This window comes from Hippopotamus amphibius, chromosome 9 (assembly GCF_030028045.1).
Source record: "Hippopotamus amphibius kiboko isolate mHipAmp2 chromosome 9, mHipAmp2.hap2, whole genome shotgun sequence".
Classification (NCBI taxonomy): Eukaryota; Metazoa; Chordata; class Mammalia; order Artiodactyla; family Hippopotamidae; genus Hippopotamus; species Hippopotamus amphibius.
The window spans coordinates 102156068-102183596 of record NC_080194.1 but is presented as its reverse complement, the minus strand read 5'-3'; the positions used below and the strand labels follow the sequence as shown (position 1 = coordinate 102183596).

Here is a 27529-nt window from a genome sequence, read left to right as displayed (position 1 = left end):
TGCACAGGCTTAGTTGCTCTGGGACAATGTGGGATCTTCCCAGACCAGGGATCAAACCTGTGTCCCCTGCATTGGCAGGTGAATTCTTAACCATTGCACCACCAGGGAAGTCCCAAAGCTTTCAAATTGTGAAGAAAAAAATGTAATATCTGTGAAGACAATAAAGTGAAGCACAATAAAACAAGGTATGCTTGTATGTCCAGCCTATATTTAAGTGGTAAAGAGTTATGTTCCACTTTCTTGAGGGCAGAGTATGTACAGAAATTATTTGAAATTCTTTTGTATGGAAAATTTGTGTACATTTATTTATTTATTCAGTCATTTATTTATATCAGTATGGAGTCATGGATATTTATTTTATACTTTAAGTTATAATCCTTTACTACTTTATTTATTTTGTTACTCAAATTGTTCTGCTTTGACAATCAGGTGCTCTTTCAGTTGGCTTCTGTATTTATTTGATATATCACCAGTTGTTTGTCTTTTGAGCACTTCCTTACATTCTGGCACAAGAAGACACATCAGGCTCACCTTGTATGTTTCCTGCCCAAACACTAGAATCAGGCATTTTTCTAAGGAGCCCTGGTTCCTTTAACTGGACAATGTATTTGAAACCATGATCTGGGCTCTGGGTGGGCACTAATAGTTTTTAATTAAAATTTGGATTTGTTTTTAAAAGACACCAAAGTACAAAGAATAGTATACACTCCCATTGTTCAAAATGAACACATTTTCCCCTTTATTTTTCTTTTTAATAAATAAAACATTTATTAAATTGAAGGCCATTTTCCTGCTTTCCTGCTCCCCAATCCTAAAATGCTCTATCTCTTCCCAGAAGCAACCACAATCTTAATTTGACACGTAGAAATATTTTTCAAGCAGGTATGAAATATGTATGGAAATAGCTATGTATTAAAGAAAATACTGGCAAAACTCCCAACAAACAAAAGTCCAGCCACCAGATGCTTTCAGAGGTGAATTCTACCAAACATTTAGAGAAGAGTTAACACCTGTCCTTCTCAAACTATTCCAAAAAATTGCAAAGGAAGAAATGCTTCTGCACTCATTCAATGAGGGCAGCATAACCCTGATACTAAAACTAGACAAAGATGTCACACAAAAAGAAAATTATAGGCCACTATCACTGATGAACATAGATGCAAAAACCTCAACAAAATATTACCAGATTGAATCCAGCAATACACTAAAAGGATCATTTAACATACTCAAGTGGGATTTATCCCAGGGATGCAAGGATGGTTCAGTATCCACAAATCAATCAGTGTGATACACCACATTACCAAACTGAAGAATAAAAACCATATGCTTGAGAGGAGCAAGGGACAAGATGGCAGAGTAGAAGAACTTGAGCTCATCTCCTCTTGTGATAAAACCAAAATCACAACTTACTGCTGAACAATCATCAACAAAAAAAGACTCAAACCTACCAAAAAAGATATTCTACACCCAAAGACAAAGAAGAACACAACAAGATGGTAGGAGGACTGCTTTTGCAACATAATCAAATCCCATCCCTTCCAGGTGGGCAACCCACAAACTAGAAAATAATTATATCACAGAGGTTCTCCCACAGGAGTGAGAGTTCTGAGCCCACATTAGGCTCCCCACACTGGGGGTCTGGCATCAGGAAGGGGAGTCCCCAAAACATCTGGTGTTGAAGGCCAGTGGGGCTTGAATGCAGGAGCTCCAAAGGACTGGGGGAAACAGAGACTCCACTCTTCAAGAGCACACACAAGTTTTCACGTGCACTGGGACCCAGGGCAAAGCAGTGACTCCATAGGAGCCTGGGCCAGACCTTCCTGCAGGTCTTGGAGGGTCTCCTGGGAGGTGGGGAGTGGCTGTGGCTCACTGTGGGGGTGAGAACACTGGTGGCAGAGGCTCAGGGAATATTCATCAGTGTGTCCTCTCCTGGAGGACAATTTTGGCACCGAGACCTGGCCCAACTCAACATCCAGGCTCCAGTGCTAGAATGCCTCAGGCTGGACAACCAATGGTGGGAACAGAGCCCCACCCATTGCAGACAGGCTGCCTAAAGTCATCCTGAGCCCACTGCCACCTTTAAACATGCCCCTTGACATGGCCCTTCCCACCAGAGGGAAAAGACCCAGCTCTACCTATCAGTGTGCAGGCACCTGTCCTCCCCACCAGGAAGCAGGAAGCCTGTACAACCCTCTAGACCAGCATCACTCACCAGGGAGTAGACAGCAAAAAAAAAAAAAAAAGGAACTACAATCCTGCAGCCTGAGGAACAGGGACCACACACAAATACAAAAAGTCAGACAAAATGAGATGGCAGAGAAATATGTTCCAGACAAAGAAACAAGATAAAACCTCAGAAGAACAACTAAGTGAAGCAGAGATATGCAACCTACCTGAAAAAGAATTCAGAGTAATGGTAGTGAAGATGACCCAAGATCTCAGAAAAAGAATGGAGGCACAGACTGAAAGGATACAAGGAATGTTTAATAAAGAGCTAGAAGCTTTGAATAGCAAACAAACAGAGATGGACAATATGTATTCAACACCCATTTATGATAAAAACTCTCCAGAAAGTGGGCATAGAGGGAACATACCTCAATATAATAAAGGCCATATATGACAAACCCACAGCAAACATCATATTCAGCACTGAAAGCTGAAAGCATTTCCTCTCAGATCAGGAACAGGACAAGGATGTCCACTCGCACTGCTTTTATTCAACATAGTTTTGGAAGTCCAAGCCATGGCAATCAGAGAAGAAAAAAAATAAAAGGAATCCAAATTGGAAAAGAAGAAGTAAAACCATCACTGTTTGCAGATTACATGATATCATACAGAGAAAATCCTAAAGATGCTACCAGAAAACTACTGGAGCTCATGAATGAATTTGGTAAAGTTGCAGAATACACAGAAATCTGTTGCATTTCTATACACTAATGACAAAAGATCAGAAAGAGAAATTAAAGAAATAATCCCATTTACCATTGCATCAAAAGAATAAAATACCTACATATAAATCTACCTAAGGAGGCAAAAGACCTGTACCCTGAAAACTGTAAGACACTGATGAAAGAGATCAAAGATGACACAAACAGATGAAGAGATATACCATATTCTTGGATTGGAAGAATCAGTATTGTCAAAATGACTATACTACCCAAAGCTATCTACAGATTCAGTGTAGTCCCTAAATTACCAATGGCATTTTTCACAGGACTGAAACAAAAAACTTTTAAATTTGTAGGGAAACACAAAAGGTCCCAAATAACCAAAGCAATCTTGAGAAAGAAAAATGGAGCTGGAGAATCAGACTCCCTGACTTCAGACTATATGACAAAGCTACAGTCATCAAAACAGTACAGTACTGGTAGAAAAACAGAAATGTAGATCACTGGAACAGGATAGAAATCCTAGAAATAAACCCAATCACCTATGGTAAATCTATGACAAAGGCAGCGAGAATATATAATGGAGAAAAGACAGTCTCTTCAATAAGTGGTGCTGGGAAAACTGGACAGCTACGTGCAAAAGAATGACACTAGAACACTCCCTGACACCATACACAAAAATAAAATGGATTAAACATCTAAATGTAAGGCCAGATACTACAAAACCTTAGAGGAAAACATGGACAAAACACTCTTTGACATAAATTACAGCAATATCTTTTTGTATCCACCTCCTAGAAAAATGAAAATAAAAACAAAAATAAACAAATGAAGCCTAATTTTGCACAGCAAAGGAAACCATAAACAAAAAGACAACCCACAGAATAGCAGAAAATATTTACAAATGAAGCAACCAACTCTAAAATATACAAACAGCTCATGCAGCACAATATCAAAAAAACAAACAGCCCAATCAAAAATGGGAAGATCTAAATAGACGTTTCTCCAGAAAAAACATACAGATAGCCAAAAAGCACATGAAAAGACGCTCATCACTAATTATTAATGAAATACAAATCAAAACTACAATGAGGTATCACCTTAGACTGGTCAGAATGGCCATCATCAAAAAATTTACAAACAATAAATGCTGGCAAGAGTGTGAAGGAAAGGTAAATCTTGTCCACTCTTGGTGGGGATGTAAATTGGTGTAACCACTGTGGAAAACAGTATGGAGCTTCCTCAAAATACTAAAAATACCACTAACATATGACCCAGCAATTGCACTCCTGGGTATGTTTCCAAAAAAAATGAAAACAGTAAAAGATACATGCACTCCAATATCAGAGCAGCATTATTTACAGTGGCCAAGATATGGAAGCAGCCAAAGTGTCCATCAACAGATGGACACTTCACAGTATAATTTTCATATATGCAATGGAATACTACTCAGACATAAAAAAAGAACAAAATTTTGCTATTTGCAACAACATGAATGGACTTGGAGGGTACCATGCTAAGTGAAATAAGTCAGAGTAAAATACTGCATGATAATCACATATATGGAACCTAAAAGATAAAATAAAAAAAACTAGTAAGTATAATAAAAAAGAAACAGACTCACAGATATAGAGAACAAAGTGGTGGTTACCAGTGGGGAGAGGGATGAGGGAGAGGCTAGAGAAGGGTAGGGGATTAAGAGATACAAACTACTATGTATGTAATAAGTAAGCTGTAAGGATATATGGTACAGAACAGGGAGTATATCCAATATTTTACAATAATTATAAATGGAGTATAACCTTTAAAAATTGTGAATCACTATGTTGTACATCTGAAACTTGGGTAATATTGTAAATCATCTATACCTCAATTAAAAAAAAGAGAGAGAGAGAAAAGACCGGCTTTTGTTTAGACTGAGTTTCCACATTCTCTGGGCTGTTCTAGTTGGTAATTGTGTCTCTGCCGTAAGCCATTGGTCCGCACATGTAGTTCCTTGCCTTGTTGTTGCAGCCAGCATTCCATTTGTCTCCTCCCACGAAGTGACTTCATTCTGCTATCACTTCCAGCCACCGTCTGTTCTCTAGTCTGTTTCTTCATGTCTCATACCAATGTGCTGCTTTGTAGGCAGCTTCTGGTGTCGTTCCTTGTTGGAAGAAGACCAGTAACTTGATATTGTGGATTTTGTGAAAGTATATTGTAAACTGAAATGTGCTCAACAAATGTATAGTTTCACTATTTTACACAGTGCCCCCCAAAATGGGGCCAGGAAATATCATTGATTTGTTTGGAGTACTTGCTCTTTAGCTTAAAGACATTACCAGTTGCTTCTAGTTATTTTTTGAGTTGTACTTCTGGAAGGTTGAGGCTGCCAGATTTAAGACCATCTGATATCTGGAAATCAGAATAGTTAATTTAATCGTTCTTCACTTTTATCTTTCATACAAATACTGTTCTTCAAGATATAGGAACAGTATCCAAAATAGAGGAAAAGCTTACTATTGAAGAGATTGCTCATGAAACTGACAATTTCTCCCCCAAGTGACTTAAAATGAAAGGCTAATAGTGTAATTATAAAGTGAAACTCTTCAGCTGTAATCTCCATCCCTTGAACTGCATTGCTGTGTGGGCAGTTTGGTTGGTAAAGTTCGGGGTGCATAGCATTAAGGCAAGCAGAAACTCAGGGTTTGGGGTTTCAAGCGCCACTAACAGTAAACACATCTGATCTCTTCCACAGCTTACACTTACTTTGACAAAGGCTAATTTGGAAGCAATTACTTGAGAGCAGTTTGTAGAACACCTGGATCATCAAAATAGGCACAATGAAGCACTTCCTGAGGTAAGTATTTATGGTTTCCTGAACAAGCCCTCTGAAATGGAGAAACTTCCTTAACAATTAGTATAATATTTCTGTTCACCATTTGTGATCCTATAACCAGTTCTCTTGGGACTGCATAAAATAGCATTGTATTTTGGCTAAGAATAATTTGGCCGTAAGGTTCCTCTCTAACTCTGTATGCACACTGATGGTAAGAGAGAGCACTTACAAGGAGGATATTACAAGAGATTATAAAAGAATATAGACACAAAAGCATGGGGCAGGCATGCTTTGATGAACTGTGTTTTTAAAGCCCTAAGGTTCAGGTTTGAGGAATTAGTAGTCAGGGACTCAGTATAATTTGTGTAAAATCATTTTCCTAAAAAAAGTAATTTTAAATATACATTTTGGTCAGCTGGCCAATTCATACAGGCACTTTCAAATGTTTGTTTTTGGTGAAAAGTATATGTTCTAAGATTTCGCTCTTCCTGCTTCAGTGATTCCTCTGCAATCTGCATTAATTTTTGGTTCACTGAAGATTATGCTGTATAGGGTACCATATATGTTTGTGTGTTTTAGAGTGATCTTGTTTTGTTTTGAAAGCCATTTAACTGGACCTATAGTTATAATTATTTTCGAGAGTATTGACTGTCATTCACAATTCTATAAATAAAATTCTCAGAGAAATTTTACATTATATTAAAATATGACAAAATATAGTTAATTTGGTCCTGAAAGTTAGCAAATAAAACACACTTTCTAGAATATTGAGTTTCTTTCCTGCAAGAAGGTGGCCTACCTATATTGCTATTCTCATCCCTTGTTCTGGCTATTTTCTCTAAGAAAATAATTAGTAGGCTTGCTTTGTCTAGGAGATGATTTAATGCTTTCAGTGGTTGCAATTTAAGATTTTCTTTTTCCCACCAGTTTTCACTGCATTGTTATTTCTGGAGCACCTAGGTCATTTTGTGTGAGAGTCACTATGTTTTGGTGTGGCAACTGGTTCTTTTTCAGTCTTAGAATTGTGAAAACCTCTCAGAAGGTCACTGAAACCATTTACAGGCATTGGCATTTGTTTTATTATACGGAATACTCCTCAGCCTGTTTATTTCAGATGTGTAAAAAGGTGGTATTTGAAAAATCATTAGGACATTTTCCAGTAAAGTATTTAACCTGATATGTTTTTGGTTGCCATGGCAGTTAGCCTATCTGTTTACACATCCATGAAAATTGGTATCTACAAACCCCCTCTTGAATGTAAACGTGGTGTTTTTAGGTGTAGAATCATGTTAACAGAGAGCTTTACTGTTAGTTGAAGCTTAGAAGTCAGGAGCTTCTTTTGAAAAAGGGGAGATGGTAGTGGTGAAGTCTGTGCCAAGCCTGGTCCTACTGAATTTCTTCTTCAGTATTTTTATTTGTTTTAGAAAAAATTGAGTGGCCTCAAAACCATCCATTTTAGGAGAAATAGTAGCTTTTGTTTCTGTTAGTTTTTGTTAACTTGAATAGGTACAACACTGTGTTTAGTAGAGATTATATTTTTAAATTAATTTGCATTTGATGATTTCAAACAGATGCAGTGAAAAGTCTACCACTCTCTAATTTCACACAGAGCAGCACCAACAGTAATGGAACTGACATATCCCTATCAGTTATGTGTTCTGATACAAATTTTTCTTTTTTAACTTGGCAATTTGTTTTATAAATATTACTTAACATTGATTATTTGTGTGAAACTGAAGCTAGCATAATAAATTACACATCAAGAAAGAAACTCGATTCTTATTGACGATTGGTTTCGAAATAATAAAAGGAAACTCGATCATTGTTTCTCCTTAGTTGATTATTGTTTTAGCTTTAATTTTTGTTTTTAATCCTTTTTATTAAGTTATAAATTGTGTGCATTCATTATATGTCAATGTTTGTGGAATTTTGAAGGATAAGAGGGCAAGCAATAAAAATTCTGCATTACAGGCTCTCTCACATAATTTAGGTTGCCTTCTATTCCCTGTAGTCCATTCTCACAGATGTTGGACAATTTGGCAATCTTTTCATTCAAACCAGAGAGGAGGTTACATAAATATAACTTGAACAAATCAGGTGTTAATTCCTAAGCTCAGCAAATACATTATGCAAAATAAGGAGTTAACTTTCACTGAGAAGAATCAGCATCATTTAAAAAGCCCACAGAGTGATTAATCTGTCAACTTGTGAGTTGCTCCAGAATGAGTAACTTCCGAGGCCATGTACAGCCTCAGAAGAAATGAAATTAATCTTAAAGAGACCGGGTGTGGGGAAAAAATGGATTTTAATCTACGTTTAAGATACATGGAATCCATACTCTTCTCTCTCTAACTCCCTGCTACCATCACATATATTAATGGTGTAACTACACAGAGCTTAAGGGAGTAGAAAAAACATTACATGAGGTATTAGAAATAAATGCTACAAGATTAGTACACCCAGATGAAGGATGTGTTTTAAATTGACAGTAGATATGGGATATTGGATAAGGACCCCATAGTCACCCAATATGACTTTAGCCACGATCTGCATTAAAAGAATACAAGGGATAAAACTGAGAAGAAAGTGTGCCTATGTGTGATTCAAAAAAGAGGGGACAGTTTTTGAGCCCTAAGTAGAACTGAGGCTTAGACTTTAGTTTGTTTAATATATTTTATTAATTTCAATTAAATTGATGTTTATAATAGAGAGGACCTAACACTTGTATTAAGATCTTTTCCTTTGCTAGGATTTAGTTATTGAAATTATATACTTTTAAGGTCATCAAAACATTAATTTTTAATTTTTCTAGTTAAGGGGATAAGTCACCCCATATAAATAATTTCTTTCAACTATTTCAGCCTCAAGATCTCAATTTCTTGGCCATGGACCTCTCTGCATACTTTCCTTCCTTAGGCAGAAGAGAGGAAATGAGGGCATTTGCCAAACTCAGACCTCCTTGGGAGAAACTGAGATATAGAGCAGACTTGTACCCGAGTCCTGGCTGTGAAACAGGAAAGGGAAAAACAATATTTTACTACTATGATTAGGTAAATAAAGGCTTCCAATTAGCAAAAGATGTCTGCAAATGGGGTTTTTTATAAGTCATTCACATGATTAATATCTTCGTCCACTGATTCATTTAGTAAGCGTTTAGTACTACTGATGAATCCAGTACTGTGCCACATTTTAATTTTTATTTTCTCTTCATAACAATTGTAATAAAATAGGCATTAATACGTCATTTACAGCACAGAGCAAGAAAGCTTAGCAAAGTTAAGAAACTCATCCAAGGGCATGCAGATATTTGAATGCAGGCCTATCTGACTTCAAAGTTTTTTTCTCATCATTTTTGCAGCTTGTTACTCCCTCAGTGTGTACCTGTTGTGAGGTGATACAAAAGGGAATATGAGGTGGCCTCTGCTCCAAAGTAACATACCACTTGGTAACGAGATGAAGCCATGCATGCAAAACTAAGACGTGAGAAAGAATGTGATCGGTGACATGCTACAGCTGTTTTGTGGCAGGAATATATTCAGGGAGGGCTTCACTGAGGTGATGTTGAAGGAAGGAGAGGATGTTAACAGAAGGAGAAGGTCCTATGAACAAAGCCTAAGAAAGTGTGACCAGCTGCCACAAGCAGCAGGTGGTCCAGGTTTGTTGGTTATAGACCCTGTTTAGGGTGAGTAGAAGATACGTTGCAAAGATGGAGTTAGGGGTAGTTCTTAGACACCTTTGCAAGCACACCATAAAACAGCCTATAAGCATGGCAACACTTTCACCCAGACCTATTGCAGACCTTAAAGAGAAGGGTGAGGCAGACAAAAAAATCTTTTCCCTTTGCAACACAAGTCTCACCTTATCTTACAGCCAGATATCTAGTCCATTCCCTTCACCTTACAAGTGAGAAGGCAGAGCCTCAGAGACACAAAGTAGCTTGTCCAAAGTCACACAGCTCATAATGGCAAATTGAGGCTAGACTTGAAGTCAGACTTCAAACACACATATACACGTATGTTTACACATACATATATTTTAAATTATTTTGTTTCGTACATTAAAACAAAAAAGAATTGTCCCACCCCCTTGTTGAAATACGTTAACCTGAGTAGTTTTCTAGGCAGTTTCCTGTAGGTGGCCTCACCAGAGCCTGTCAGGATGGGAGATTGTTTTGGAACTCAAATTTCGGCCTCTCGGCTCTCCTGCCCTGACCTGGCTGTCTGTTTCCTTTCCCAGGTTAGGGAAGTTTTCAGCTTTTATATCTTCAGATGTATTCTCTGTCCCTTTCTCTCTGTCTTCTCCTTCTGGGACCCCTGTAATGTGAATGTTAGTATGTTTGATGCTATCACAGAGGTCTCTTAAACTGTCCTCATTTTTTTTACTCTTTTTTTTTTTTTTCCTGTTCAGCTTCAGTGATTTCCACTCCTCTGTTTCCAGCTTGCTGATCTGTTCTTGTGTATCAACTAAGCTACTGCTGATTCCTCCTAGTGTATTTCTTATTTCAGTTACTGTATTCTTCATACCTATTTGGTTCTTCTCTTTTTTTTTAATAAATTTATTTATTTATTTAATTTGTGTATTGGCTGCGTTGGGTCTTCGTTGCTGCACACTGGCTTTCTCTAGGTGCGGTGAGCGGGGGCTACTGTTCATTGCAGTGCACGGGCTCCTCATTGCAGTGGCTTCTCTTGTTGCAGAGCATGGACTCTAGGCGCATGGGCTTCAGTAGTTGTGGCACATGGGCCCAATAGTTGTGGCTCGCGGGTTCTACAGCACAGGCTCAATAGTTGTGGCTCAAGGGCTTAGTTGCTCCATGGCATATGGGATCTTCCTGGAGCAGGGATCGAACCCATGTCCCCTGCATTGGCAGGTGAATGTTTAATCACTGCACCACCTAGGAAGTCCCTATTTGGTTCTTCTTAATATTTTCCAAATCTTTGTTAAAAACTTCTAATTTCTCAATCTGTACATCCAACCTTCTACCAAGTTCCTTGAACATCTTTACAATCATTACCTTGAACTCTTTATCATGTAGATTGTCTATCTCTGCTTCCCTCAGTTCTTCGGGGTTTTATCTTGTTCCTTTGTTTGGAAGATACTTCTCTGTCACCTCATTTTGCCTAACCTGCTGTTTTTATTTCTGTGTACGTGGTAGGTTGGCTATATTTCCCGACCTCGGAATAGCAGCCTTCTGTAGGAGATGTCTCATGTGTCCCAGCAGCACACTCTCCTCTCATCACCAGAGCTACGTGCTCTTGGGCTGCCCCCTCTGTGGACAGTGTGGGTCCTTTCGCTGTGGTGGGCTGAACACTGTGGATGGTCTGGTCGGCATGGCTGTCCCTACACCCCCAGCCCCACCCTCACCCCCAGCCTCAGTCAGTTGGTTGCCAGGCCTGCTTTGTGCAGAAGCTGCTGGCAGCTGGTGGGCAGGGTCGGGTCACAAGGCAGCTGGCTGTAATGCCTTGGGGGGGTCCAGGGGCTAGTGCTGGCCCACCGGTGGGTAGACCTGGGATCTGGGGCAGGTGTTTGTGGGGCTGAAGGTCTTGGATCAAGCATCAGCCTGCTGGTGGGCAGGGCCTGTTCATGACACGGCTCACTGCATGGCCTAGAGTGTCCCAAAGTAGGTTCAGCCCTCTGCTGAGTGGGGCTGGATCCCAGGATGGCTGGCTGAGGGGTGCAAGGTGTCTCAGAACTGGTGTCTGCCTGGGGTAGGCAGAGCCAGATCCCATGTTCTCTGGTTGCACAGCCCTGGGGGTCCTGGAGCTGATGTTGACCTGCTGATAGGGAGATCTGGGGCCTGGGGTAGTCCTGAGGTGGTGTCTACATGCTACTGGGTGAGGCCAGTTTCTGATACAGCTGGCTGCAGGATTGGAGGTGTCCAAAAGCTGTTACAGGCCTGCTGGTGAGTGGGGCTGGATCCTGGGGTGCCTGGATAAGGAACCCAAAGTGTCCCACAACTGGTATTGGCCTGTTTGTGGATAGGCTGGGTTCTGACATGGCAGGCTTGGGGTGGGGGTGGCTGTGGTGGTTCTGGGAGTGGTATCCACCCTCTGGTGGGTGAGGCCAGGTCCTGGAGTCTCAGGCTGCAAGGGTCCTAGAGCTGGTGTTGGCCTGCTGGTGGGTAGGGCTGAGGCCCTGGGGTCCTAGGGCTGGTGCGGTGCCCTGGTGTGTGGGGCCAGGTCCTGGGCCCTCTCGTGGGCAGGGTCGGGCTGAGGTGGCTGTGGGCTCAGGGGGTCTTAAGGCAGTAGTCCTATTGGTGGGTGGAGCTGTGTTCCTGCCGAGCTACGTGCTTGGCCTGAGGCGTCCCAGTACTGGTGCTGACAGGCTGGTGTGTTGGGTCAGGTCCTAGTGCTAATAAGCTTCGAGGAGGATTCCAAAATGGCACTTGCCAGTGGAAATGTCCCTGTGGTAGAACATGCTCCCCAAAATGGTTGCTGCCAGTGTCTGTGTCCCCAGGATGAGCTCCAGTTGTTCCTGCCTCTCCAGGAGGCTCTCCGAGATCAGCAGGTGGGTCTGACCCAGGCTCTTTTCAAATCCCTGCTTCTGCCCTGGGTCCCAGAGCATGTGAGATGTTGTGTGCGCCCTTTCAGAGTGGAGTCTCTGTTTCCCACCACTCTCTGGGTCTCCCAGCTGGCCTTCAAACCTAAACCTTCCAGAGGCTCATCTTCCTGGTGCAGGACCCCCAGGCTGGGGAGCCTGATGTGGGGCTCCGACCCCTCGCTCCCTGGGGAGGACCTCTGCAGTTGTGATCACTCTCTCACTTGTGGTCACCCACCCAGGAGTCTTGATTGTACCTCATCTCCACCCCTCCTACCCATCCTTCTTTATGTCTTTAGTTGTAGAAGATCGTCTCTGCTAGTCTTCTGGTCTTTCTTATCAATTGTTGCTCTGTAAAAAGTTGTAAACTTTGTGTGCCTTGGGAGGAGGTGAGCTCAGGGTCTTCTTGCTCTGCCACCTTGGTCATTCCCCCTGCCTAAATGCTTCTTAAATGTCGAAGCGTAATGTGTTTGCTGCTTTGCTTATAACTAACCTAATAAATGTATTATCCAAATAGAAAAAAACCTGAATTTTAAAAATAAATCTTGTAAAATGTATGTATTTAGTCTTTGAATTTTTATTTGAACAGTCATGTCGTTAGTAATTTAAAAGAAACTTAAGTCTACTCTTCTTTGAAAGGAAAAGGATAGGCCATTAATGTACTTATTATTGCAGTTGCAGCAGTCAGTTATCGCTCTCTAGTCCTTCATACAAAATCTCCCTGGAATTAAAAATAGTGCCCTTTACTATAGCAATAGAATTTGGAATAATATCTACCCATGATAGATTTATACCCACTACTTTTGAAAGGCAGCATGGTCTCTTCAGGTAAAGAATGATGGAAGAGGGCAGGTTTCCCTGGCAGTCCAGTGGTTGGGACTCCACGTTTCCACTGCAGAGAGTGTGAGTTTGACCCCTGGTCTGGGAACTAAGATCCCACATGCCACACGGCCAAAAAAAAAAAAAAAAAAAGGAAAAGACCAAGAAAAGAAGCTCCACACTGCCTCACCACTGCTCAATGTGGGGAAATAATGTTGTTTTTCTAGAGACCCACAAATGGTTTTTTTGTATGGTTTCGCATTTCCAGTTAATGTGTCACGTCCTCTGCAGCCTCCTTTCCTAGTAGGATGCTCATTATTTAGAGGGGCCCGTTTACTAGGCCAAATACCTGTTGACAAGTTAATTTCCAACTGACTGCCAGTGCCCCTAATTAGGAACTTAATAGAGCAACTAATTTTTTTTGATGTAATTTCAGAAAGTACAAGAAGTGCTGGAAACATTGAGCAGTCTGCTGTTCTTTATGGCCTTTAGATGAAAAGTGTTTTGTTTAGGAAAGTTGGTTTGATTCAAGAATTGTGATTATGTTGTGTGTATCCTTCGTCACCAATAGTGTACTTCTTGTTTATTACAGGATTTCTTCAAGCAAGAATTAACTTTCATTAGCAAATTCATTGAAACTGTTCAAAATAAGCCACTTTTCTCTTAGTATTCCAAAAGAAGATGTCAGAGTCACAAATTTAAGGTGATGCAGTAGTGTTGTACTACAGGTACCCATACCCCTCACCCCAGAGGCAGGGCACTACATGGTCCTAGGTGCATCTCTTGTTTCAGAGGCCTCATCGCTACTGAATGGAATCCTCCAACAAAGAAGCACAAGACAAGAGCTTACTTTTATTTGGTAGCAGAGGTATGATTCATTTAGAATAATTTTTATTGGGTGGCTATTCTTGTGCAAGCTAGAGGATAAATGCTAAATGATAAAAGTGATCATAATTGCCTTATGGAAGGACACTGCTGTGAACTCAGCCATAAACTTCATTCTGCAGCACATTAGTAAATGGCAGTAATAGAAAATGTTGAAAATACAACATGTGTAAATAGCTCTTATTAAACCAGATTCTTCCAGAGCTTAAGGAAGGCATTCATCTTTGGAAACTACAGTAGCTCCTTTTGGAACATGATCAAAAAGCTGTGATTGAAAAAACAGAAACAAACACAAAAAAACTACTGTCTATGCATATAGTTATTAAAAATAGGAGATGGTGGGGATTCCTGGCTGTCCAGTGTTTAGGACTCCATGCTTTCACTGCAGAGGCCCTGGTTCAGTACCTGGGTCGGGCAACTAAGATGCAGCAAGCTGAGCAGCACGGGAAAAAAACACACCAAACAAAACAAACAAACAGAAAAAAACCCAAAACAAACAAAAAACACACATATAAAAAAAAAATAGGTGATGGTGATCAGTATTTTCTCCTTGTAGTCTTGAGAATTTGATTGTTGTTCCTACAAAACATAGCAGATCTTTTCAATAGTGATTTGAGAATCTTCCATCAGAACTAAGAAAACTAAGTCTAGCATTATGAAGAATAAAAGCAAAACATCCCACTAAGCAAAACTAAGATTATTGGTTTGATGATTCAGGCTAGGAGATAAAAACAAAACCAGCAGAGTCATAAACCCTGTGAACATAGGGTACAGATGGTGGAGAGAGTGTGGCAGTAATTCTTCTTCTAAGAATAGGAACAGAAGGATAAAATTAAAGAAAGCAAGTGGGATCTGCCACACAGGTACGTTTGTGATGCCTTCACTCCAGGCGTGCAGTCAGAAATATAAAGGAGATAAAGGAAGTTAAATGGAAGAAAAGTACTATAAATCCAAAAGTTCCTATTCCTGAACTCAGATTAGAATGGAACACACCTTTCCTCCCTTTCTCCCTCCCTCCCTCCCTCCCTTCCTTTCTTTTTCCTAAACCAACTGCTGATTCACTTAAGAGCATTTAAAGATTCATTTCTTAATTTCTTCCTTTTCAGAGTAAACATGCCAAACCAATTTAACATTCTCCCTAAATATTTAATCATTTTGATCGTTCTCTGGACCTTACGCAGTTTTTCTACAAACTTTAAAATTGAGGCACTTGAATAGGTCCAAACATTTAAGAAGTGATCTCCTGGTAGCACTTGATGTTGAAGAACAGCCATCCTGGGATGCTCAGCTGGAGGTTTTACTGATCTGGTCCTTTCATGAGAAAGCAACTTGGGTTCTTGTTCTCTCATTACAATGAGGCTTCCAAAGTAAGGGGTAGCACTGGTATTTCCATCTCTGACCACACCTTAGGTTTATGATCTAAATGCAAAGCAAATTGTATCTGTCAAAATATTGTTTCTTCTGATGATCTGGCCTGAAAAAATATACCTAGCATAGAAAAAAAGTATAGTGCCTAGCTTAACAAGCTGGCTTTTTAATGAAATATTTGTGGGCATGTTGGCCCATTAGAAAAACAAGGAAAAAATCAAAATATATCCTAGATAGGGAGATCAACTCAATGATGGGTGATGACTTAGAGGGCTGGAATAGGGAGGGTGGGAGGGAGTCGCGGGAGGGAGTGCATATGGGGATATATGTATAAATACAGCTGATTCACTTTGTTGTACAGAAAAAAACTGGCACAACAGTGTAAAGCAATTATATTCCAATAAAGAGCTTAAATATATATATATGTGTGTATATATATATAATGGGTAATAAACAGCATTATCGGGACTGCTGGCCCAGAAATTGTGAAAGGGTGAGGAAGCAGTGTATAAATGTCAGTTCACAATCAAAATGGGCATTTCTCTTTCACAGTTTGTGATACTGTTTTTGTGATTAGACGAGGGGGTTGTGGCACACCTCCCAGAGCTTGAGCCCTAAGAGATGATACATCAGCTCCAGCCCCTCACTGTGGGTTTCCGCTGGGTTTCCCTGCCTTTGACAGTGTGAATATTCTCAGGGGAATTGAAAAGCAGAAAAAAGAAAAGCATAGAACACAATGTCTTTTCTCTCTTTTTGTGTACGACTGTCTTGATGCAAAACAATTCCCCAGCCATTTTTTCTCATCTGCAAGGAGGCCAATGGGAGAAGTTATAGATGGGCTAGAAGTCACTCTGCATCCGGATGCTTCCTGCCACCTAGGATGACAACTCTAGGTCTAATTTAATTGGCTTGTACACTAAGTAGGGTGAATGTAAAGATACTCAAACAATAATTAGAACTTTTTCTGTAGGAAGATTTAGTACCACAAGGACCTGATTATTACGGAGTCCTAGTGCATAGACTCAAAAGGGGCTTCATCGGAGAAGCTGGCCCACATACTAGGCAAACTTTACTGGAAATTACACATGGGTACCATAAGGGCAGATACCATGGAAAGCTTTTTCCTTGACTTAGTAGTAGGATTAATGCCAAACAGTTATTAATATCATTACCATTTGGCTGATAACCAGTTAACAAGGATATTGCTCAATCTTATGTCATAGCTATCCAACACATTTGACTAAAACAGTTGAGTTTCATATTTCACAACATAGTAAATCCATTTTTTGTCTTTCAGTGAAATCTGACTTCACATAGAAATTCATATCTACTTTTGTAATGATTTTTGGTAATCATTTTATACATTGTAATTGTTCTTATAACTTTCTTTTTTCTTAAATAAAATAATATATACATATTTAAGAAAAGAAAATACACTTAACCAGAAGAGAAAATAAAAATTACTCATAATTCCATTAACCATAAAAATCACTGTTAACCTTTTCGGTGTATATCCTGCCAGTCTTTTTCTCCTTGTTTATATATCATCATTAAATTTTTGTTTTATTTATTAAAGAAAAAGTATATTATTTCATACATATTCTTTTCTAATATTTTTCTATTTGATAAGTGTATTATGGACATTTTATGTAATTAGGTACTCTAGAATACAAGTTCATTGCCTACAAAGGAGTCTATCATATTTTAGTGTAGCAGTTTGGTTACTTATATGTTTCCTTCATTCCCTTTGCATTTCTATGGTATAGGCCACATGCTTTTGTACAAGTTAGTCTGTTGGAATTGTTATTTTTTTTAATATAAATTTATTTATTTATTTTATTGGCTGTGTTGGGTCTTTTTTGCTGTGAGCGGGCTTTCTTTTAGTTGCAGTGAGTGGGGACTACTCTTCGCTGTGGTGCGTGGGCTCCTCATAGCCGTGGCTTCTCTTGTTGCAGAGCACGGGCTCTAGGCGCGTGGGCTTCAGTAGTTGCAGCACATGGGCTCAACAGTTGTGGCTCATGGGCTCCAAAGCACAGGCTCGATAGTTGTGGCGCACAGGCTCGATAGTTGTGGCGCACGGGCTCAGTTGCTCCGGCATGTGGGATCTTCCTGGAGCAGGGCTCGAACCCGTGTCCCCTGCATTGGCAGGCAGATTCTTAACCACTGCACCACCTAGGAAGCCCTGGAATTGTTATTTTTAACACAGGCTGTTCAAGATATTAGAGCCACAGCAGTTGAGCAAAGGAACACCATAAGGCGGTGGTTCTAATTCAGGGATTAATCACATCATTGAGGCTATTCGGTAACTAGTTCATCTTAATGACCCTGGATCACCTATGTTAGAGCTGGGGGAATTAGTGAACGTGTGAGAAAAAGAAATATCTTTTAGAAATGACGCTAATAGGAAGTAATATAAAGAATTCTTTCTTCTGGGAAAACTCTAGTATTCAGAGAAGATGGGTTGAATATAAGTTCCTGGATGATAGGTCCTCTTTACTTCTACAGCTTGAGTCATTTTGAGACTCTGAATAGTATCAGTGAAGTAGTAGATGCTCACATATTAAAAGCTAAAAGCTGACTTAAAACACAAACTCACACATGCCAGAGACATTGTGAATATGTGCACGATTGGTAACAATACACTTTCTAGTCTGTTGGGGTATTATTGGGGTGAGAAGGATGTGCAGTAAAGAAAACATTGTTTATCAGGAGCCAAGAACAAGCTTGTCAAGAGGTGGGGTTTTGGGGAGGTTTAAATCAGGGAATGTTGGAGAACCAAAGGTCAACATGCTTGTTCAGAGAACTGTTGAACTCAAGAACTGGTGCATCCAAGAAGTATTGGGATTGGTCAGCAGAGAGGACAGGTGGCCACACAACTGAGGCCTCAAAGAGGACAACGGTCACGAAAGGAAAGCAGAGAGAAGGAGAGAAAAATGGGAGCAGGGGAAGAAATAAAACAGAAGCCAAAAATAGGACACTAAGGAGAAGCTGAAAATGGATTGGGGTGAGCTAAAGGCCATTCATCGAGGCAGAAGAGAATTGCTGTCGCATGTTCTTTCCCCATGTCTATGGGAGAGACAGCTTCTAAAACAAAGGCTTCCCATGCTTTACTCTCAGTTTGTTGGTGTATCAAGTTTACTAGAAGAGGGCATTCTGGAGCTCGCAGTCATAGTGAGTGTGTCCTTACAGACCTTAGGCTTCCCTCCCAATGACGGGTTTTGTAGCGACCTCAAATAAAATAACATGGGATTAGAATAAGGCAGTATGCTTGTAAACCCAGAAGGCTAACAGTTGATTTTCTCCTGGGCTTGTTTGCTTGCTGGTGGTGGCCGCTTTCTACTCTCTTCCAGACTTCTACTGGAAGAGTGCTATCTTTTGTTTTTGGCAGAATGCTGATCCAGGTGTGCCTGTATTTTTACTGTAAATTTTTGTGGCGTTGCCTGAAATTTGTAATGAGAAAGCTGACTGGAAGATGTGAACTGCAACGGATCTGTTACAATACCAAGCCTGGAGCCTCTAGAACCATGAAAATTGGTAAGCAGGAAAAAAAAGAAGTAAGCAAAATGTAGGCTTTCTGAGATTGAGGATACAGTGTTGTATTTCAGTATAGTAATTGTAAACCAGTTGTAAAAGATAATTTTTGAATGGCTTTTTAAATTATCTCTTTTCCAGAAACATCGCTGAGGGATTCAAAAAGTAAGGTAAGTAAAATCGTTTCTATAGTTTTCAGCAACTTTTCACTTGGAGGCTTACCTCCATCATCAAAAAGTAAAAATTTTAAGAAACAAAAATATACCTTTGGCTATGAATAGTAATGCAAACTGAGAAGAAAGAATTGTTTTCCCATCACAAACCATTGTACTTTTTACATGAGAGCAGCCGCTCATAAATTTCTAGGCAGGTTTATGATGCACATGTTACTTATTGTTGAATTAATCCCTTTTTATACCTCTTTCCCAATCATAAAATAAATATTCCTTGAAAATAAGAGCAGTGTTAACTCTCTGGTATTTCCTCAATATCGAAATCATTTAACTGTATACTCAGGATTTTCCAAGAAAATCAAAGAAGCCTTTGTGCTAGCATTTATAGCACATAGTTAAGCATCCACATAAGAAAGAAAAATCTGTCTTGAGATTTTTGAATATTTAATTTAATTTTGTCATCCTTAAGGCTGTATCCCCATGTATTTCACACAGGTATAGATATAGTGCCCGTCAACAATGGGAATGTGTGTGTTGGGGGTGAAAAAGAAAATATAATATTTCTATGTAAGTAGCTGGAAACAGATGAAGATAGTAAAAAAAAAAATGTATTTCTGTTTTATGCTAATTACCTTAATCAGGAAAATTGTACTACCCCCACTGTGAAAATACCAAATTTACTAGAATTCAAATACTACCTCAATTTTTACTTTTAGTTTAGTTTATTATCTTCATAGAGAAGCTTTAAACAAATGTTTGAAGCCCCTGTTTAAATAGACCCCGCTTAAGACACCAGTGTTCATGAGAAGGGAACTGACTGAAACATGTTTTCCAGCTATTGCAGACCTCAGTGAGTGTTCACCCTGATGCTATTGAAAAAACTATAGAAGACATAATGGAACTGAAAAAAATTAACCCCGACATAAATCCACAGTAAGGATATGTTTATTATGTTGTAAATATAAAACAGAAGTCACATGCCACATATTTAACACCTCTAAATACTCTCTAAATACGCTCTCATACACATTCTCTCTCTCTTTTCCCTGCCCCAAATGATCATCTGCATGTTTTGACTTTCAGATGAAAAATAATGAAAAAAGATGACTTTTTCATATTTGTAAATAGCAGCAGCTTTGTACTTCTGTTGTGATTTATGCTTCTACTTCTGCAATGCAGTGAATGTACGAAACCTGATGGATGCCCCTGGTATCAGAAGGTGAAGTAAAGGGAGCCCATCCACCAACAGCCACTCCGTATGATGCCTGTGTTTTACATTAACAGTAAATGTTCACATTGTAAATGTGCCTGAGCAGATTCTGCTACATAAAGAATATTTATTCAGTTCATGACAGGCTGATAATCTTGGAGATGGTTTCTACCTGCTTGTGAAGAAGACGGGCATATGTGGGAGGGAGAGATGACTTTAGAACTTCGTAATTTAGTCATCTCATCTTGGAAGTATTAAAATGCATTTGGCGATGTACATGACATTTAAAATTAGCTTTATATTTTCCATTGGGTACAGGAATTTTTCTGCAAAATTTTAGACTAAGGATATTGGGTAGAATCAATTCTGTATGCATATATAGTCAGATACAGTTTAGGTAGGTAACAGACTGTCTTTTAGATGTGCATACTTAAGAACTTCAGATGTTATCACTGAAAAAAGCTTTTAATTGCCAAAGATGGGGAACTGTAGTCAAAGGGAATTTCAGAGTGCACTTTGCGTAGGTCTATATCTTGCAGAGATTCTAGGTACTAGCTAATTGAGGCTCATCACAAAACTCCATTTCCACGTGGTCTCCATAGCATTCTTCTGCAGTCGCTTCAGCTAATTAGCTTTTTCCTTATTCAGCCATTAAATGTGATTTAATTATACAGTAAATGTCTTTTTGAAACCTTCTGACATTTTATTTCTCTGGGAAGGTGGTAAGAATGCTATTCATTTCAAATTAAGGTGAACCAAAAATTTAAGATTACAATTAGACATGAGAGATGTGTTAGACCTATAATCACATTTAGAGATTGGGTTAGATTTAATAGAATATCTTTTCTGTCTCTTTTATGAAAGTTATACATTTCATTCAGAAGTGTTTCCTTACCATCTATTCCTGATTTCCCTTAGGGAGAAAAAAACCCTTATAGGTAGTAGATTGTGTTTTTATAGCTCAATATGGATTTTAGTGTGGTTTTTTTTTCCAGGCTGACATTGACAAAATGTGATTTTTAAAAAATTAAATAATTTACAAAAAAAAATCAAGAAATAGAGAGGGCTGGGGGAGATACCTTGTAATTTATCAAGCCATTACTACTATTAACCTTGCTTTATTTTATACATTTTTAAGGTGCCACTTATGCTGGTGGTAAGAATTCCTACAGTAACATTGGATTGTCTTGCTTTTATTTCTCCCACTCTCTTCTTTCCCTCAAAATTAACTCTCTTCTCAGTCCTGTGTTCATTTTCTTTTCTTTTTTTTTTTTAAGAACTTTTATTGTGATACAGTTAACAGACAGTAAACAGCATATATTTAGAGTGTACAATTTGGTATCCCAATCTCCCAATTCATTCCCCCCCCCAACCCTCCCCGCTTTCCCCGCTTGGTGTCCATGTGTTTGTTCTCTACACCTGTGTCTCTATTTCTGCCTTGCATTTCCTCTTTCACACTTGTTAGCATTTGCCTTATGTATTGAGGTGCTCCTATACTGGGTGCATAGATATTTATAACTGTTATCTCCTCTTCTTGGATGGATCCCTTGATCTTTATGTAATGTCCTTTCTTGTCTCTTGTAACATTTTATTTTAAAGTCTATTTTATCTGATATGAGTATTGCTACTCCAGCTTTCTTTTGATTTTCATTTGCATGGAATATCTTTTTCCATCCCCTCACTTTCAGTCTGTATGTGTGCCTAGGTCTGAAGTGGGTCTCTTGTAGACAGCATATATATGGGTCTTGTTTTTGTATCCATTCAGCCAGTCTGTGTCTTCTGGTTGGTGCATTTAGTCCATTTACATTCAAGGTAATTATCGATATGTATGTTCCTAGTACTATTTTCTTAATTGTTTTGTTTTTGTTTTTGTAGGTCCTTCTCTTCTCTTATGTTTCCCGCTTAGAGAAGTTCCTTTAGCATTTGTTGTAGGGCTGGTTTGGTGGTGCTGAATTCTCTTAGCTCTTGCTTGTCTGTAAAGCTTTTGATTTCATCGAATCTGAATGAGATCCTTGCTGGGTAGAGTATTCTTGGTTGTAGGTTCTTCCCTTTCATCACTTCAAATATATCAGGCCACTCCCTTCTGGCTTGCCGAGTTTCTGCTGAGAAATCAGCTGTTAACCTTATGGGAGTTCCCTTGTATGTTATTTGTCGTTTTTCCCTTGTTGCTTCTAATAACATTTCTCTGTCTTTAATTTTTGTCAGCTTGACTGTTATATATCTTGGCATGTTTCTCCTTGGGTTTATCCTGCCTGGGACTCTCTGTGCTTCCTGGTCTTGGGTAGCTATTTCCTTTCCCATGTTAGGGAAGTTTTCAACTATAATCTCTTCCAGTATTTTCTCAGGTCCTTTCTCTCTCTCGTCTCCTTCTGGGACCCCTATAATGCGAATGTTGGTGCGTTTAACATTGTCCCAGAGGTCTCTTAGGCTGTCTTCAGTTCTTTTCATTCTTTTTTCTTTATTCTTTTCTGCACCAGTGATTATCACCATTCTGTCTTCCAGGTCACTTATTCGCCCTTCTGCCTCAGTTAATCTGCTATTGGTTCCTTCTAGTGTATTTTTCATTTCAGTTATTGTGTTGCATATCTCTGTTTGTTTGCTCTTTAATTCTTCTAGGTCTTTGGTAAACTTTTCGATCTTTGCATCCAGTCTTTTTTCAAAGTCTTGGATCATCTTCACTATCATTATTCTGAATTCTTTTTCTGGAAGGGTGCCTATCTCCTCTTCATTTAGTTGTTTTTCTGGGGCTTTATCCTGTCCCTTCATCTGGTACAAAGTCCTCTGCTTTTTCATTTTCTCTGTCTTTCTGTGGCTGTGGTTTTCAGTTCCACAAGACGAAATACTGCTGATACTGCTTGATACTGCTGTCTGCCCTCTTGTCCTGTGTTCATTTTCTGAGTGATGAGTATCCCTGTGCCCTTTTCCTAAATGCTGATTTTTTAAAAACATTTATTTATTTATTTATTTATTGGCTACATTGGGTCTTAGTTGTGGCGCATGGATTCTTCATTGAGGCCTGTGGGCTTCTGTCTAGTTGTGGTGTGTGGGCTCAGTAGTTGCGGCACACAGGCTCAGATGCCCCTCGGCATGTGGGATCTTAGTTCCCTGACCAGAGACTGAACCTGTGTCCCCTGTATTGGAAGGCAGATTCTTAACCACTGGACCACCAGGGACCACCTGATCTATTTTTTTTTAACTTAACATTCAGTTTTATTTAAGTTTAGTATTTGGGTTATCTGACACTGCCCTCTATGTTTGGAGTAAGCATACAATCCTAAAATTTAAAATTTTCTATTGCCCTCAACTTTAGACTTAACCTCTATACATCTCATCCCCCCAGAAAGATGATTATGATGACCCCCCCACTCCAACAAAAAAATGTATATATTTAGTGAGCGAATTAGAGTTGGAGTATATTGAACAGTAACTCAGGTTGCATCATATGAAATTGCTATTGTTGAATCACAAAAATGAATATAAAGAAACTAGCAGGAAAAAATAAACATGAAATACTACCTTTAGATTTTAAAATGCCATCAAATGAGTACAGGAAGATAATTTATGTAACAGTAGTTTATAGGGAAAGAGGATCTTGGTGATATTTAGCCACCTGTTTAATAAACTTGTTACGTGACTGCTTAAAGAGATTCTATTTTACCCTCTATATTGCAGGGGAGAAAAACAGCATTCAGATCACAGGAAATAAGGATCCTCTCTATGTCACGCTTGCCAGATTCTTTTTTGTTCCAGTGATACGTTTTAAGGAGACTGTTAATCAAACAAACTGTATATTCAGAGAAGATTGAGCAAGATAGTAAAACATCAGAAAACCATGTCCCATGAGAATGAATTGAAGAAACAGGGGATAAGACTGGAAGAAGGAATTCCTGTCTTAAAATGAATAGGCATGGCAGGGAAAATTGGAAATAAATTTGCTGAGAACAGCATTTGAACCACTCCATAATAAAGAAAGCAGATTTTGTTTCAGCATAAGAAAAGGCATCAGACAAGTAGAGCAGTCTGAATGGAACAGGAAATTTTGTAAAGTACTGAGTTGTTTCTCTTGGCATTGTGTTGTCTGTCCAGGGTGCTTGCAAGCAGAGATGTTTTTATTGTTGTTGTTTTTGTTTTGAAGTTTTTCTTACCCCTAAGCCCCTAAGGGCTATTTCTCTCTCTCTCACCTCCCCACACACCCCCTTCTGAAGAGTTTCTGATATAACTACCTAGGGGAGCAAAATGATCCCTAAGAAACCATGATCACCTATATTTTGTACATCTTTCAAGTCACCTACATAAAGAGCTCCCTTGTTTTTAAACCATATTATTGCATTGGCTTAAGAAAAGGCTGGAATGAGAGGTAAATTTTAGCCAAATTCCACAACTGTCCATGTGGAGTTTCAGTTAAAAAGTGTGCTTCTACTAGATAGATCCTGTTTGAGCAATTTCCAAATGTTATATAAATATAAATAGTCCTATTGTGCATACATCAAGTGAACAAATGCCAAAGAATATGTTTTTTTTCCTCATGTATGTTTCTTCTATTTTTTAACACCTTAGGTTGGGAATCTCTCTTCAGGCTTGCCTTCTGCAAATTGTTGGGTACAGAAACCTTATTGCAGATGTGGAAAAGCTGCGCAGAGAACCCTACGATTCGGATAATCCCCAACATGAAGAAATGCTTTTGAAGGTTAGTCCTTGAACACATTTCAGTTCTTCGCTTGGGTCAGCTAGTGTTTGCTGAACTCCTGCTACGTGCTTAGGCACTGCTCGGGACATGGGGGCACAGAGGTGAGTACCACATGGGCACTCAGCTAATTGGTAAAGCCTACTTTTTCTTGCTGGTTCAGATGTTGGAGGTAAATTTTTCAATAGAAAATTCATGTGAGAAGTTAAATATAAAGCCAGTTTTCATTTGTAATCTGAGAAAGCATCAGAGGTGATTTCCATGGCCTCTCACATTTGGCTCAAATTTAGATTGTTCAACTATGTTGAAAGCCAATAGGAGAAATAGAATTTGTCAAAGAGCGACCTAGGATTTCCATTTACAACTTTTAGTAGACATCAGAGAAGATGAAGCTGGTTTCTGCGTCCACAGTATCTCCCTGGGGAAATTACCCAAGATCTTAATGCTGATTATTTATTCATGTAATGTGAAGAATATTAGAAGAGTAGGTAGAGGTTTACATATGGTATATTAAAGCTGATTGAAGATAATATGCAGTTATAAATACTTCTTGGCTGTCAAAGCAATACCTTAAAAAGCTTATCTGATCAGATAGTGTATTGTAACACACCAATAAAACTTTAAAAAATTAAGACAAAAAAATTAAGACAAAGCTTTAGAACTACTCATCTAAAATGTTTTATAAATTCGTTTCTGAAAATAGATGCTTTTTAGGATGGAGTGCTTCTTTGTCCTCTCCTAGAATTCAAAAAGGCAGTAATGAAATTGGAGGAAAAAAATTGTTTAGCTGCTTTAACTTTATTTTATTGAAAAATGTCAATAGAAGCTGTAATTTTAAAAAATGTATCCTGTTGTGTTTTTGTGTGGAGTGTGTATTTTTGTGTACATAGGTACTTAAGCAGATGACTCATTTGTCCCTACTAATTAGTGCTAGATCTGATGTCAATCATTAAAATTAAAGAGACCTCATTCTTAACAATGGTTTCTTCTTCCCTTTTTCCTCTGCTTAATTTTAGCCAGCCTACTGGCTGAGCTTGTGTCTTTGATTGCTTTTTTCCCTATGTTCTGATAGAGATAGTCAAGTTTAATAAAATGAACTCGAGGTGGGAAGTAAAATGTGATGAAAAGGAAAAGAGGTGGTATAGTTAACATACTGGCCACAAGCTCCTTTAGAGTGGCTGAAATCACCTCTGAATCAGTTGACATTTGGGTACCTGCTCTACATCATCTTAGTTGATCTGTTGTATGTGTGCTGGCACATAGGTTTTCAACAAATATGAGTGAATACATGAATTTTGAAGTCATTAAATACAGGTCAAGAACTTTTATGATATGACTTTTATCTGTGGTCACGATTTGAGTATGTAGGTGTTATTTTTTATAGTCACAGCTTATTTTATACATAGTAGTTTGTACCTCTTAATCCTCTACTCCTGTGTTGCCTCTCCATGCTTCCCTCTCCCAATTGGTAACCACTAGTTTGATCTCTATACCTGTGAGTCTATTTCTTCTTTGTTTTATTTACTAGTTTGTTTTATTTTTTTTAGGTTCCATATATAAGTGATATCACACAGTATTTGTCTTTCTCTGTCTGACATATTTCACTTAGCATAATACCTCCAAGTTTATCCATGTTGTTGCAAATGGCAAAATTTTCTTCTTTTTAGGGCTGAATAGTATTCCATTGTATACATGTACCACATCTTCTTTATCCATTCATCTGTTGATGGACACTTAGGTTGCTTCCATATCCTGGCAACTGTAAATAATACTGCTGTGAACATTGCAGTGCAAGTACCTTTTTGAATTAGTGTTTTCGGTTTTTTCGAATATATACCCAGGAGTGGAATTGCTGGGTCATATAGTAGTTTTATTTTTAGTTTTTTGAGAAGCTGCCACCTGTTCTCCACAGTTCTCCACAGTGTTCTCCACTGTGCCGGCACCAATTTATATTCCTACCAACAGTGTACAGGGGCTCCCTTTCCTCGACATCCTCACCTACATTTATTATTTGTGGTCTTTTTGACCATAGCCATTCTGACAGGCATGAGGTGATATTTCATTGTGGTTTTGATCTGCATTTCTCTGATGATTAATAATGTTGAGCATCTTTTCAGTGCCTGTTGGCCAAATGTATGTTCTCTTAGGAAAAATGTCTATTCAGGTTTCTGTGTATTTTTTAATTGGGTTTTTGTTGTTGTTGAAGTATAATTGATTTACAATGTTGTGTTAGTTTCTGGTGTTTCATATATATATATGTATACACACACGCACACATATATATGTTCTTTTTCATATTCTTTTCCATTATGATTTATTACAGGATATTGAACATAGTTCCCTGTGCTATGCAGGAGGAACTCGTTTTTTATCCATTCTATATATAATAGTTTGCATCTGCTAATCCCAAACTCCCAATCAATCCCTCCCCACCACAGATCTGTTCTCTATGTCTTTAAGTCTGTTTCTGTTTCATAAACAAGTTCATTTGTGTCATATTTTAGATTCCACATATAAGTGATATCATATGGTATGTGTCTTTCTCACTTACTTCCCTTAGTATGATAATCTCTGTGTCCATCCAGGTTACTGCAAATGGCATTATTTCATTCTTTTTTA

The 27529-nt window shown here is 38.8% G+C and overlaps 1 protein-coding gene across 15 annotated transcripts in view; it reads left to right on the top strand.

The window, feature by feature from the left end:
- The window catches only part of ELMOD1 (ELMO domain containing 1), a 97662-nt gene that overhangs the window by 30908 nt on the left and 39225 nt on the right, over positions 1-27529 (top strand). For 6 of the 15 annotated variants that reach the window (XR_009055354.1, XR_009055355.1, XM_057747444.1 and 3 more), the window contains 6 exons: positions 5626-5727; positions 13852-13927; positions 18663-18846; positions 18985-19013; positions 19852-19949; positions 24784-24913. Coding sequence is in view for 13 of the 15 variants with exons in the window: in XM_057747444.1 (XP_057603427.1) it covers positions 5711-5727; positions 13852-13927; positions 18663-18846; positions 18985-19013; positions 19852-19949; positions 24784-24913 (534 nt within the window). In the remaining 2 variants the exon portion in view is untranslated. Of the gene's footprint in view, positions 1-5625; positions 5728-13651; positions 13928-18662; positions 18847-18984; positions 19014-19851; positions 19950-24783; positions 24914-27529 lie in introns of all 15 variants that reach the window. The other 9 variants (XM_057747436.1, XM_057747434.1, XM_057747442.1 and 6 more) reach the window with 7 other exon arrangements.